A 15,515-nucleotide genomic window follows, 5' to 3' on the forward strand; every position below is an offset into this window, starting at 1 on the left:
CTGACAGAGATCCCCTTACATCACAAGCAAATTTGTTGATTGATTGATTTCTTAAGGTTTTGAATTTCAACCTACAAGTGGTATTTCTGATAATTTCTTCTTACAAAATAGCAAGTCTTTCTGTTGATTCATGTGAATAAGGCTATGATACCATCACTAGCTCTAAGATACCTCCCAAAACAAGAACATAGGAAATTTAGCTGCTCCAATTCAATGTTCAGCAGTTTTAGTCATGGAAGAAGCTTTCCTTGACCCATGGTGGTCTCTGAAGAGGACTGTTGGTCTAGTAGGTTGCACTGATTATTTGTTTAAATCTCTACAGATATTCTGCTATCAAAGAAGAGAAGGACCCAGAGTACTGCTGCCCATTACCATATATAATGTCTACTCATAATACTCAGATACTAATTTGGAACACTGGACCTCTTGCCTTTGGTATTGTGCACCTCACTAGGGGAGTTTCCTAGATGACTGTAATGATTTAAATTTAAGTATAGGATCATAGATTTATTCCTTATTTCCTTGTGGCATTGGGGTGTTTTACAGAACTGACTGTTTATTTAAGAAGACCCTAAGCAGCTGCCTGAATTTGGAAGACGAATTCGGTAATCCCTTTGCTGCATTAAGCTTGCATCTCAACTGATCTCTTTAAAAAATCCTTCTTTGCAGTTCAGAATCTTACCTTCTGGCAACTTGTGACACAGAGGGGCTTTTTATGAAGATTTTCATTCTTATGGTTTCTTACTTGAAAAAAACCCCCCCTACAAAGTATTAATTTTTCCTTATTTGGATGACATGTAAGGGGCAGTGTCATTCATAGGATAAAAAAAATGAGTAATTCATTAATCATGCATTAATCTTGGAATTAATATTCAGAAATTAAATCTTATTCCCTTACAGTTCTTGGAATTCAAAGAAATACAGCTATGGCAAAGACATTTTAGTGTCTTTAATGTCTTTTAAGTCTTTAATGGCCAAGACATTTTAGCTAGTGGGGTGGTTCTGAGTTTTAGTTGCTCTCACAATTTACCAGGAGTCTTTCTCACAGGCCTTGCTCTGAACCCCATGGCAACATGTGGCACCCGATACTCTACTCCTAGTAGGTTTTTGAAAGGTCTAATTAGCTGTTTTCTTCCTGGCAAGAACTCAGTTCTACATGGAATTTTGTTCTTGTTCTGCCATTTTGGTGGGAAAACTGCTTAAACTTCTGTATTTTCACTTTTGGATGTTTATTTTTACAAGAGTGTGGGAGTTGCAGGCCTTACTTACCTGTTGTTTCATTTGAGGATAAGTCTGCCTTTTGAATGTGTTCCTGCTAGAAGACAGAAAGGTAATCTACCTTTACTCTCTTCAGAGACTCTGTATGACTGCAACCAAAGTTTTTCCAAGTGTCCTAGATTTTGAAAGTGCCCCATCTGCTTCATGTTTCTGGTAGACCTTTGGAAGATCTTTGTATTGTCTCCCTGTTTCTCTTCGTATTAACTGCTCATAAGTCTAAGGAGTTTTCAACTAGATTTTTCTCTGGATAGCTCACAGTGAAAAACATGTTGTGAAATAGCCAAGAAAACACTTCTTGCTGTCAGTGTGTCAGTTAAGCAAAATCAATGGTTTCTTTGTGGAATGTGCCAGTTGTTGTATTTTGCAAAGCTGTGACGCTGAGCTCCAGTCTGTCTTCCACTGCCCTCCCACCCCCTCATGTTCTGGCCTTACTGAGACTTCAAGTGATGCTACCTTTGGGAGAGCAGTCTGTTTGCTTTTACTTAATAAAGCAGATTACTTAATACTCAGCGTTCTGGGATCTGCCAGGCATTTGTTTGCTCACAGTGACCCCTACGTGCAGGGAACATTTCAAGAAGTAAGATGGATTACTTTCTGTCCAGTTCTTCTTAAGATGTGTTTGTTATATGTGCCTTCACTGCACATCTGTCCATTTGCCTTTAGGAAAGGCCTAGGGAGAGATGGGAATTCTCGGCTGGAGAGGAAATGAGACCAAGGAACACACCTTAGCTGGTATTGTATCAATGGTGGGTTTTGGGCCATGCTCCAAGGCAGGCTTTTAGGGTAGAATTGTCTGCCTGATAGAATGCAGTCTGCCTCATGTAGTCAACGAGAGTATGTACAAAGAATATGCTTATAAGGCCTCAAAGAGCAGTAATAGGTAAATAGCCCATTGTTCTTGGTAATATAAACTGCCTCAGCTCTTGCAACCCACCAGTGGAAAACCATGCTGCAATTTAATTTCAGTTTGATTTTTGACCATAGACTGGGAGATAGACAGTGTTACAGTGTCACCTAATCTAGGTGGCAGCTGGAGGGGAACAGTTTTTCCTGGCCATCAAGAAGGAATTATCCAAAGATGATTGTAAATGCTTTGTTTGGAAAGAGAAAGGGGAAATTTGTAACAATGAGAAATCCACATTTTTAAAGTAATTTGAAAGCTAGTTTATTTGTTCATGGAAATACTTTCCTTGGAAGTTGCAAAGTATTTCATAGAAAATACCATGGCAACTGTTTGAGGACTGCTGTTTGAATACTCAAAAATCTTGTAAATTTTTGACAAAATATATATTAAGTATACTGAGGCTTGGACATCTGCTTATATCATCGAGTGTTGCCAGTATCGGAGTTCCTGCAAAGACTTGCAGATAAACTTGTTAATCAGAATGCAACTGGGCTACTTTGCAGTTTGAAGCATGTTGGCAGAAAAGGAGAGTGGCACGCAAACAGAAATGCCAAAGAAATAAACCTCCCTTAGCCAGGGTTTGTATTGTTTGTTCTTAAATTAAACACTTTCAAGCCTGCTTTGACTTTTAGATGAAAGAGGAAACTTAGCGAAGTTAGATTTGGCTGTGAAAATTTGCAGATGAACAATGGCTATCGTTGAAGCTGAAGAGTATATGAGGAAATATTTTGCAAATCCAGAACCTCACTGTCATAGAATTTTAAAAGGAAGCACAGGAAGTACAAGTTTTTAAACTGAATATCTAAATACTTGAAACTTAAAAAAAATTGTGTCCTGTCTTTGGTAAAATATAGAGGGGTAATTATTGAAAGGTTTTCAAATAAACTAAGTTCTAATTCTAGAGAGAAAGCAGCGTAATCAAATGGTCTGAAATAGTTCCTCAAATCTAATCTGTAATTAAATCAAAAATATGACAAAAATTAAGAGAAAAGAGCTGAAGAAGATTTTTATAAGAGGCTTTATCTTTTCCCTGTCCCTTACTGAAAGGCTTTCCCATGGGGAAATGTTTATATCTGGCAAACTTTCTTATAATTTAACATTTTGCTTTAAGCTGAATCTGAACACAGGTTTATGGTATTATATAAAAATATGTCTCTGCTTGCTGGCCGTGATTAGGGAAAGGCAGCTTGAAAAAGAGAAGGAAGACAAGGCTGGATGAAAAACGAAATAAAGTTTCGGATGTAAAGCAGTGTTGAATACATAGCTGGAAGAAGGTTATGTGATTTTTGGGGGGAGGGGCGATGGGGGATTGTTTCCTATATCAAATTCCCACTGGTCAAAGTAACTCGTGCCGTGAAGCTTAAAAAGGCCCAAGAGCATTGTTTGCCCAGTGACACACCCATATTTAGGAAAAGTTTCAACCTGCACAGTCATCCTGTTATCTCTGCTCTTATTTAATGACTGTCCAGTAAACAGGGCCTGGACATGGGTAACTCAGCTTCATTCTACCAGCTAATGAAAGTACATTTTGCTGACTTACGTTGCATATATATTTTTTCTCACTTCTGAAATATTTCATATTGTTGTTTGGACTAGGAACAGGAATTATCCCTTGTGACAGTTTGTTAGTTTAATCCACCTTGGAGGAATATATTTGTCTCCAGCTCTTTTGACTTCACAAAAACCATTTGTGACTCGGGCTGAAGGTTATTTATCCTACCTGGAGCCATTACACAGATTAGATTTATTTTACTTATTAATTAAATTTGTCCATGCTGTCTTTGTGAAGCTTTTTACTTGTTAAACTTGTAGTGGAGGAAAAGAGAAGGTGGCCGTGCAGGTTGGGTTGAGGTTTCTGTGCACCCAGCATGAACGAGAGGATAGTCTGAAGGGCTGAGTGAGAATATGTGAGCCTGACCACCAGAGAACTTGCTTCTGACTGGGAGTGGATAAAAGGTTGCTGTATGGGAACAACTTCATCAATTTTTTTCCCATAATGTGAATAAGAAGAGAAATCGTGTAGACCTCAAAACTTGAATAGATACTCTGTTAGAAAGGCTGTTTAGTTTTTTATTCATCATTCCTACTCAGAGTAGTACCTGCTCCAGCAGTGATACCATATGAATGATAATATGAAGTCAGTCACAGAGCCTCTAGTTTTATGGGCTTGAGTTTTTCCTCAGATGTGGTAGGAGAAAAAACTGCTTTTTATTTCAGTAGAATTTGAATTTGTTATGATAACATTTGAACTTTACAGATGTTTCAACCAATTACATAGGAAATAGTGCCAACAATGTTTTAATTTTTTTCAAACTAAATTGTGTTTTATTGCTAGCTTCTACTTTAGTTTTATGTATGTTTAATTAAAGTCACAGGAGCTTTAATTAAAGCTGTGCTCAAGACTGGGAATGCTGCAAATATTTTAAGCATTAAACGGTGCCAGCTAGGATTTGGATTAATGTAAGCTGAGACATTTGTGATGTGAATAAACACACATCATCATAATGAAACATTGTGCAAATAAATGCTTTTCATTCCAAGGGAGGAACAAAAAAGTTTCCTAATTGTATTGGACTAAATTACTAAATGACTTTGCATCAGTTTAATTTTCAGTGAATTCCTATAGAATAGAAATTAAAGCAGTGTATGAATTGCTGTTTTGTTTTTGTATTTTCAGGTGTTTCGGCTACAGAAAGTCATCTTGAAATAGAAGGGATGGCAAATTGTCTGCCATATTTTGGAATTTCTGATTTGAAAGAAATTCTGAATGCAGTAGTTAGCAGAAATGCAAAGGAAGTGTATGAATGTAGGCCTCTCAAAGTGGTAAATTACTTGGAGGTGAGACAGAAGCTTTCTTTTTAAGTATTAGCCAGCTAAACTTGTAATTCCTTAAACTGCTTGAAAATCTTTTTTTCAGCTTTGTGTTTTAATTAATGTTACTGTGTTCTAAACAGAAGTTACTTTTGAAAAAGAGAATATTATATCCTCCTGAGTTGTGTATTCCTTACCAAAATATTTCCATTAGACATACCCAAAGCAGTCACCCAGTGGGATATAACACATGCCAAAAGCTGATGTTCACAAGGTGTTTCCTCTGTAAGGCACTTTTCAGACTAGAAAGGCATTTCTCCATGTTAGAATACAGAACTGCCACAGAATGGCTGTGACTCGTGTTAATATTGTCTATGCAAATAAATAAATTGTCCATCCGGAGGTAATAACAGCTTGAAGTTTCAGAGACAGCTAATAAATGTGGTACTAGTTAAAGCTGGAGTAACCAACAGTAGTAGTTACTACTTCTTGTCTGGCTGTGTCACTAATGCTCTTTAATACCAATTCTCTTCAAAAAGGTTACCAAAATATATGTAAAGTCTCTTCTTACTTAAGTACTTATAACATGCCTCCCTGAATTGGGTTACTTCAAATTGGGACTTAGGCACATATTTACACAGAATATGTGTTTTACCTTTTAAGCATCATTATACAAATGTTTCCCTGTCTTTTGAAGCAGTAAGCTGCCTTTGCAGCAAGGGATTGTTAGTGCTACTGAACCACTCTCATGCATTCATGAAAGAAGCTTAAAGAAGGGATAAGTTCTGTGTTGAGACAGGAATGGTTTGTAAAAAACCCCAAACAGCTATAAAAGCTGTTATTCAGAAGTAAGCACTGAATTTTTTGACCATTCTGGGAGGTAAACACTGGAAATGCCATTCACTGTCATGTTCAGAATCACAACTTTGATTATTCATTTCATGTTTGAGCAGGCAACATGTCTGCAGCCTTTGCTGTCGGTCAATAGATGCAGAAGAAAGAATAGGTAATGGTTGAAGCAGCAGCCTTCCAGGGTATAAAACAGTCCACAGTCCACAGTGATCTCTTTCTCACTTGGAGGAGGGGGGAAAAACCTCAGACAAAGAAAATGGGATGATTTCGATTAAATCGTTATGAATGCTGCTCAGGTTTGTACAGTATGAAGGGAGATTGTGTGCCACATACATTTCTGCCTAGGCAACATGACTTAAGGACAGAAGAGAGGGCAATGGCAAGAAGGCCCATCTTGGAGGAGAAAACAAAACTTCTTTTTGAAGCTGCTTAGTTCTTTGAGGGTGGGTGCTTTAGCAGTCACATCTGCTTTCGAATGTTGAGATAAGTGGATGCAATAGACCATAGCAAATACAACATTAATCTGCAGTTTTGCTAGAGTATTTTTCAAACTTTACTCACTGACTGCTTGACTTAATTTATGATAGTTCTAAAGTTTATGGTGTGAAATGTCTCTTGTGAACTGGTAAACATCTACAGCTGATGCTGGTGAAAACAGGAAATGAGATCTTCAGAAACACAAAGCGTCTTGAAAAAGTAGGCTAAAAGAGCAAACATGACCAGGGGCTGACTGTGCATGCCTCCATTGTAGAAATGTCATGAACTGACCAGTAAGGTATGTTTAGAGTTACATTTAGATTTCTGGGATTTGGAATATTTAATTGGCAGAAAGGGATGACCTTTAAACAGTGAGTGCTTAATTCCTGCTTTCTGGTAGCCCCAGGCTAATGTGCTAAAAAATGGTACTTTAAAACTACTGGGGTTTTGTTTTTCCTTTCCACAGGGAGAAGCAGTACGTTTAGCTCGGCAGCTGCCCTTACATTTGTCAAAAGAAGATGTACAAAACACAATTTACAGGATGAAGCAACAGCTTGGAAAGGAAAATAAAGGCTGCGTTCATGGTCGTCCTTTTTTTCATCACTTAACAGATATTCCAGAAGTTGACAAGCACAACTCCATGGAAATTATTCAGTAAATGGAACATTTTGTTTGGAGTCATACTTCTCTTGCTTAATTTTGATCACTACTCTGTAAGTTCAGTGTGTTTAGTGCAAAACTTTTGTATAATGACTTCTCATTGTTATATGTTCACCTCCTAAAGACTTTATTTAAATAAAAATGCTACTTGAAAACTGGAAATAAATACTGTAGAGAAACAACTCCCCACTATTTTTTTAAAAGAATTTATTAAAGAAGTATTCTCAACTGGTTTCATCCTTCTCTTATTGCTGCAGGTTTAAGAAATACCAGTATGTCAGAATTTTTTAGATGTGAAGTGGTTAGAAGTTGCTTTCAACAGAGCATGGCAAAGTTTACTGTACTAAGGACATCAGATGTTAATTTTCAAAGGAATGCCAGATAGCTGTAAGTATTTAAGTATGGCATTGCCATAAGCAGGTATTTTAGTTAGACTTCTATGGTGTTGTATTTATATTTGGAAATTCTTAGCTCATGTAAATGAGTATTGACAGTCCTAGTGTCCAATGTCCAAAAATTCTACACTTACGGAAGTGTGGTTCTTAAAAGTATAGTACACTTCAAAAACTTCAGATCAACAAAAACTGGCCAGTTACTTGAAAGCAGAATGGCTCTGAGTCACAGAAGCACATATTAGCACTGAAATCAGATGCCCGTGGTTGTTTATTGGTGCAGTGCTATACACAAACTGTTGGGGGTGGGAACCTTAAACTGTCCTCCCTCGGGGAGAATGTGGCATAACTAGGGCATAGTCTGCTATATAGAGAGCTACTGATTTTGGTAAACTGGTTCATTCTACCAGAACACAATGTTTACTCCTCTATTTCAAGTAGTGGCCTACTTCTGTAAACCTACCCGCTTAGGCCTTCTGTGCATAGCAGCTGCCTTGTCTCTGGAAGAGTATGTTTTAGAAGTTTGAAGCTCACCTGAAAATTCCTGTCCATCCCCAGCTGCCGTTTACAAATCTTGGCCCTATGAAGATGTGGTGGTAGGACCTAGCTTTGTAGTGTTTCTGTGCCTGCTGGGTAAATGGTTGAAGGTTGCTGAAAGGCCCCAAGTACAAGCTAGTTTGTGGACAGGAGTGTTGGACCAGACAAGTAAATGTAGTATTTGAGTATGTAATCACTGATGCTGAACTGGTGAACTAATTTAAGAAATCACATCCCAGCCGTACATCACAACATGTAAATTCTAACCTGAAAGGCAGTGAGTATCTTTTTAACAGAGCCTGTCACAATAGGACAGGAGGTAATGGTTTTAAACTGAAGGAGGATCGATTTGGATTAGGTATGAGAGAAGTTTTTTACAATGAGGGTGGTAAAACACCAGAACAGGTTACCCATAGAGGTAGTATATATCCCATTCATGGAAATACTCAAGGTCAGGTTGGATGGGGCCCTAGGCAGCCTGATCTAGTTGAAGATGTCCCTGTTCACTACAGGGGAGTTATACTTGGTGACCTTTAAAAAGACCAACTCCAACTATTCTGCAATTCTATGATTATTTCTTTATGCCATTAAAGTAAGTTTATCCTTTTCATAAAGAGCAAGGATCATCAGAGGGCACAAGCAGGATATCTTTCCAAGCTTGAAGGTGAGCAAGGCACAAAATGAGAATGTCACTTGCAAACTGAACACTTGCTGGCTCTAAATGTCACTCAGTGCAGAAGATGTGAATTTTTAGAATCGAAGTGAGAAGGTGGATAGAGATGGAGGAAGGAGACGTGACCCTTGGCTCTGATAGGGAAACAGGATCTCAGCCTTGCATGGGATACAGAAGGTTATACTTTGTTTATTTTTATTCTTGTTGGAATACAAACTCTGGGAGTTTAGAGAGTAGCTATTAGAGTGAGAAAAGCCAAAAGCAAGCTGCAGAATGGAAATTTATCTCCTGACTAAGTTTGTTGGAACTTAAATTAATATGTGCACCAATTTTAGTCAGTTTGGACTGTAATATATAGTATTTAATGGGATTAATAATTGCTGGTTCTTCTCCAAAATATAAGATAGCTGTATCCTAATTATACTGAAGCCAGTGCTAGTATCTTTGGTAACACCTGAGTCTACAGCAAGAGGACAAGTTTTAATAGCTATTCAGGCCTTAGACTGAAGACAAACAAGATTGGCAAATGGTATTCACAGGTGCCAGGGTGGGTTTAGTTGCTATGGAAGCAAATTAGCATCAGGGTTTTCAGTGGGTGCAGGTGCACCAGGTTAGGCAATTGGGTGTTGGGTCTTCCCTTCTTTCCTGGCTGTGTCTGCTGTCCTTACACCTCAGAGAGCTGCTGTGTATTTCTTCCTTAGGTATGTGTACATAAGTTGTTTTCTGTCTCTGTGGAACACTAGAGGATGTTGTGTGGCTGGGTGCCAGCAGTGAGTGCTGGAGCACAGCTTTGGAGCTGTAAGTCTGGGTGTCTCCCCACCACAGTACTTGTGGTTGGGACTGCGAGCTGCAACTGTGAGTTACACTGATGCTCTGCTGATGGGATATGGCTTTAGATAGGACAGGGTGGAGGTCTCCTTGCTTTATCCAGTGTGAGCAAAAAGAAATGTTAGTTTCTGTTTCTAGAGATGTTCTCACTGTTCATCTTCCTCTAGTGATGCATTCATTTTATGTTCCTTGTTTAAAGAATAGAAGTACCTCATTTCTAGGTTTACGAGCATAAAAGAAGTTAGATGGTGTGCCTGAGGTAGCAGTTCTGGAGAAGGAAGGCACATCATCTTCCACCATTGCATCAGCACGGGGTGCTCCACGGTGAGCCCCATGAAGCTCTTGGGGAAACACACAAAGGCTGCCTATTCCTGCAGTCAGTCCGCCCCCAGCTCTGTGGGCTGTTTGAAAGGAAAAGAAAACCTGAAGTGTGCAATGCTGGGTGGGCTTGGGTATTGTTATACTTGACCTCTTTCCTTAGAGGAAGAGCTGTGGAGCAGGGCGTGGTGGGCGCGTGTCCCAGCGGCGAGCGAGTGGCAGCCACCTCCCTGTGTCCCTCATGCTGCACCCACGCAGCTGCTTCCCCACCAGTGGCCGGAGTGGGCCATTCCAGGGACTTATCGTATTTGCGCTGCCCTCTGCTGGCATTTCGGTTTTGTACAATTTGGACTTAAATTGAGGTCCGGGACTGGCCGTGGATGAGCATCATTCCTTTCTTACTTTGCGTCCCCAGCAGGTCAGAGCATTACTGCTTACCTTGCTCCTCGTGGCATGCATATTTGCTTCCTAAAATACACCTAATCTGGGTAACGGTGTTCCCTAGGGGAGAGTTAGGAGCTTTCCGGACCAAATCATGATCTCGTAGCAAAACTTAAAAAGCCTTTTGGTTGTATGTAGCTTTGCATTTTTCAGAGGCTCGTTTGTATGATTGGTTGGGACAGGTTTGGTTCTGGTGGTATGTTTGCAGCTCAGGAGTCCCCCTCACCCAAATTCTGAGAAGCACATTCCTTTAATGGGAAACCATTGAACTCAATTTATCTTTATAAATACAGGAAAATCTCATTGAAAAAAAATTATTTTTTCTTGCATATAAATATGAATATAAACAGGAAATAGAGGTAGCACCTTTTACATGTGTCTTTTCTGAATGTAGTAGGAATCTTACTATAGAAGTTTCTGTTTCCTCTCAGTTAACCAGTGTGTGTGAGAAGCAGTTTGGATTATTTCATGTTTGGTTTTTTCTCTTTATCATGAATAGTAGCCATTCAGAAAACTATAGAAAAATCAGAGGAACATTGAAGCTACTTCAGGAGCACCTAGCAGTCATTAGTAACGGTAAAATCTAGATGATGTAATTTGGGATTTGCTAGAATTGATTCTTCTCTATTTCTGTATTCTGATATGGAATATTTAAAATAGGTATCAATAGAATCAATACTCCCAAGCACTTTATTTAGTTATACAAGCAAACATTCCCTAGTCTCAAGGATTTCATTCCTTTTTCTTCCCCCCTGCACACTTACTGGTATTACTTTAATGAAAGTTAACCTCAACAAACAACTTCTTAGGTTTTTAACAGGTTTATAATATTTGGTCTTCAGAGTTTGTTTTATCTTCTGTAAAGCAGATCAGTTTTTTAGTGGGGATTGGTTTCTTTTGTTGAATAAACTTATAATTCTGCATTTCTTTTTTGGCTCCAGTGGAATATTGAAGGGTTCTTGAGAATTTTGTTTCTTTTCTACCCAGCATTTAACAGGATGGATTAGCAGTTACAAGAAACGTCAGGTACATCCATTTAATTTTGCAAATGGAAGGCTACCAGGACTTGCTTTTATTTTTTTTTCCCCTCTCTCCCTCTCTCTGTAAGTAAGGAGCATCATATCTGAAATTATGGAGAGTATAAATGTGGAAATGTTAAATCTTTTGTTAATGGCTTCGAATTAAGCACACATTGTTGCAGATGATTTGGAGGACTTATTTAAAGTAAATATACAATTTCAAGCTCAATTATCATTCATAGTTTAACTGAACATAGTGAGATATTCGGTCTGTGAATTTGATACAGTGTTACTTCATAATTATGATGCTTTTTTACAGTAAATTTGATATAGAACAGTTGCTAAAGGAAAGCTGCTGAATAGTGTGACCAACCATTTTATGGGACACATCTGGTGCATTAGTTCAGGATGTGCAGTGCAGGATAACAGAGCTTTTGCCCAAAAGGAGAAGGAAGCTAACTCCACATGTATATGTTTTGGGGACATGCAGAGAGGTTAAACAATTACAAGTTAATTGTGTAAGCTAATAGGAGGGGTGTTCGTAATTTCATTTCAGAATAGCTAAGGAGCAAACAGAGGAGAAATACTGTTTTAAAATCTCAAATGAACGGTTTACACCTGTTAATGTTACGTTTAGAACAGCTGTTTCTTTTATTATCAGTAAACAGATGCAGAAAGTAATGGAATGTTTTAAAGCAATATGTTAATCCTGTCTTCCACTACTGAATATTCTCACAATGTCATAATTAAATATTAACTGTAATACTGCTGTCATCTGCAGTTAAAGAATATTTACTTATTATTTTAATCGCTTTTTTATCTGAAGTGGTAAATGTTCATCCAAAGTTACTGTAGTCTTTCATCAAGCCAGCCTAAGGATTTTTTCACATCGGTAATTTTACTGATGATTTCACTGGACTGAACTACACAGTCTAAGTAACCCTAATTTTGGTTTTGCTCAAAGGTTATTTCTGTATTTCAGATTTCTCCCTGAAATGAAACAAGCTGTATTTACCGGGGGGGGGGGCGGCAGGAGCAGGAGGTCAGGGGGGCAGAATTGCTCTTAAGTGTCCAGGCTATCACACATTTTATATGAACTCCATGTGAAGTCGATTATAGGTGAAGCTTTCCCAGAGCATACTCAGGTTAAGCACTGCAGTTGGCATAGTATCAGTCAGGTAGTCCAGGAGAGGGTCTTTTTTTTTTGGTTTGTGTGAAAATAGTTTCAGTTCATTTCTTTTCAAATGTGTTGTGCTGCCTCCGTTTTGAAAAAAAGAGAATCTATCAGTCTGACAATCTCTTGGGAAGGAATATCTCAAAACTGCGGACACAGTATTGTGTAGTTAGGGAAAAAAACCCAAAACAACTATTTCAAAATACGAATTAGTGCCTAAACTGACCTGAAGTTTCCTAGAAACCTGTACTGGCCACTCAGATGCTCAGAGGTGACAGTAAGAGTTCTTCAACTGGCAAACATATGTCTTCATTTTAGAATTGCAGTATGTGTAAATGTTCTAAAGCATGCAGCATTTCAGTGACCTAACATGCGATGGTGGAGCATTACTAACTCACCCTCGAAGAACGGAAGCGCAGAAGATTCATGCTGTATAACTTGTTTGGCAGATTAATTTTCAGGAAATGCAGAGACCAACGAATATGGCAGCTGCATTATTAAAAATACTGTATTCAAGCCCAGGTCAAATTGTTCATTCATGCGTGGAGTAACTCAGCATTAATTGAATCATTACATTTTTTACATATTTTGGATCACTGATATTTTTTGCTTCAGCACTTGAAATGCCTGATAAATTACTATATTCACAAGGGGCAAGCATTTTGACAGAGGAATGCTTTATAAAGCATTTATGTGTGAATGTTTGCTTGTCAGGTCATTGCAGTAATAAAATTGCGTTGGTAGAACTAAGATTCTGTCTTAATTCTAATGTCAGGCAGCGTATTTTTGGAGAACTTCAAGATGCTTAGGTAAAACTATCTAAAATTATACAAAATAATTAAAAGGGAATGTCTTCCTTTGTTCTTATTAGCTTGATACTGATTGTGTTAGATAAATGACAGATGTTCCTAATGAAAGGTAAGAGAGTTTATTTTCTCAATTTAAAAAAAATAGGAAGGTAGGGAGAAACCCTCTCATGTCCATTAAGCAGATTTAAGAGTCCTGTCATCAAAATTCAAGAGAATGAAAGGAATATTCTTTTTGAAATAATTTGAGGTTTTTCATATAAAATAGTTTTTGTAAGTTCCAGCTTGTGAGAAGCAAATCTAACTATGATTCTTGTCTTGACTCTGCCAAAACAGACTAGTAGTAAATAAATTATTTTAAAGGAATATATTGTTGGAGGTCTATTCTTTCCTTAAGCAGGCAGAGTAGAAATATTTTGTCAGTTAACATTCCTGATGCTCCCTGACACTTTATGTGTGTATAATTTAGAACAGGAACCAGTTAATAGTTACTAAGGCAAGTGGAACTCCAGAAAACTGTCCCTCATCAGAGGAATTCACATAGTTACTTCTCTTACAAAAGGGTTACAGAACCGTTTCCTAAAGCTTCACATTAAGCTTCAAAATGCCCTTTTCCAAAACTGCTTGTCCCAGATATCATTGCCATTTAGGAGAGCCATATCTTTTATGCTTTATTTACAGTGACCTTTGAGCAACTGAAAATGCTGCCAACTCCTTTAGAAAGTGTGGCTTTGAAATTTCAATTTTGGTCTATGTTTGCAAATGAGTAAATGTGGTTATCCATCAACTGTAACAGCAATAAAATGGATACTGACCTTTTATAATAATAGTATTTTATACCTCAAGTGAGCTTCGCTGTAGAATCTGAAAATGCTTAATAGTGCACCAGCCACTTGTAGATTATGGAAACTGAAGAAACAGCTTAGTCAGCCATGAGAGGGATGCAGAATTACAAGGGGGGAAAACCCCAAATGCTGCAATTCGGTTTTACACTTGTATTTTTACTATGATGAGCAGGAACCTAATGTTTAATGGGTGTGTGCAGTTCATTCTTGCCTGATTGCAAACTTCTTGTGGAGTCCTCTGTATAATTTCTTACTCTATATTAATCCAAGTCATCAGAAGTTATGCATCTTTTTGTTATTGTTGTGTCCTGCTTCTTCTAAGTTTATTTAGGTGCTCTAGAGCAACAAAGTGTTGTGCTAAATTCCTTACCCATATAAAGTAATGAAGGTTTCAAGCACCACTAGATTTATTTTTTTAAGCCTCTGTGGATGCAGAACTAATTAAAATCAAATCCATCTAAAGAAAGGTTTAAATGACAAAATATATTGTAATAACTGTCTTGCCAGTTTTCTTCTGGTTACCAGTCTAAGTCTTTTAACTGTAGCTCAAAAATATGGAGCAAGTATTTTGGCATAGAAGTTTGTTGTAAGGAAGATTTAATAGCTTGTTATGTCCTATTTCTATAAACAGAAGTCATTTAGAGTTCAGCAGATATATTTAGAATCAGCATTTGTGCTGGTAGTTACAAGCTCAATAAAATAATCTGTGAAAAGCTGAATATACAGAAGGGAATATTCAGGTTCAAATTTACCTCACAACTAATTCGCTTTTAAGAGACTTAAGCATTTTCACAAATAGGAATGTACAAAATTGGGTATCATGCTTATTATTTTATTGAAAAATCTTTTTAATAACAAGGTTTTGTTGTGTGTGAATGTTAATAGTTTGAAGAGAACTATGTGTCTACTGCTGTTCAAGAGGTCAGTTCCTGTACTCTTTACTCTGGCAAAATTCCCTGATCTTCAGAGAGGGAGATTTCCCTGTCTCAGGGAGTACAGAGGAAGGCCCAATAAAGTGGACAGCCAGAAGCTTTGGAGAGGTCTTCTCTACTTTTGGCTGGTTTGGGACAGAATAATAATAGAAGTTTATGTTGAGTGATTTGTAATCTAACCTCTGATTTTTTTTTTTACTTCAAGGTATGCGTGATAACTGAGAAACATATGCGAAGTAGTTTAAGATATGAGATTTATATCAAATAGTAAATTAAAATCATGGTGACCTTTTAGTCTTGCTGATCACGTGCAGAAGGATGTTCATGTGTTGCCCTGTACTAATCACAGTAACAGGATTCTTGCTCAGGGAATAGCAGGCACAAGCAGTACCCTCATGTATTTGTTCTTCTACTGCATTTTTAATTGAAAAAATTTTGCAATTAAAATGTTATAATCATACCTTGATGCAATTTTTGCATATTGTGTTCTGGAAAAGAGAGCAGTTCTTTTCTTGTAAAAAAGGTTTTTACTTAGTGGTGCAAATAGTCATCAATGCCCTAGTTCAAA

At 37.8% G+C, this 15,515-nt stretch overlaps 1 protein-coding gene across 5 annotated transcripts in view; it reads left to right on the plus strand.

Annotated features, from left to right (window-relative positions):
* PMS1 (PMS1 homolog 1, mismatch repair system component) overlaps nt 1–7,154 on the plus strand; it is a 42,450-nt gene extending 35,296 nt beyond the window's left edge. For 4 of the 5 annotated variants that reach the window (XM_082284708.1, XM_082284706.1, XM_082284709.1 and 1 more), the window contains 2 exons: nt 4,860–5,020; nt 6,789–7,154. In XM_082284708.1, the coding sequence (XP_082140834.1) occupies nt 4,860–5,020; nt 6,789–6,980 (353 nt within the window). In that variant the 3' untranslated portion in view covers nt 6,981–7,154. Of the gene's footprint in view, nt 1–4,859; nt 5,021–6,788 lie in introns of those variants that run through there. The other variant, XM_082284710.1, reaches the window with a different exon arrangement.
* Nucleotides 7,155–15,515: the final 8,361 nt, after the last annotated feature.

Source organism: Coloeus monedula (assembly GCF_965178545.1).
Source record: "Coloeus monedula genome assembly, chromosome: 7".
In the NCBI taxonomy this organism is placed as follows: Eukaryota; Metazoa; Chordata; class Aves; order Passeriformes; family Corvidae; genus Coloeus; species Coloeus monedula.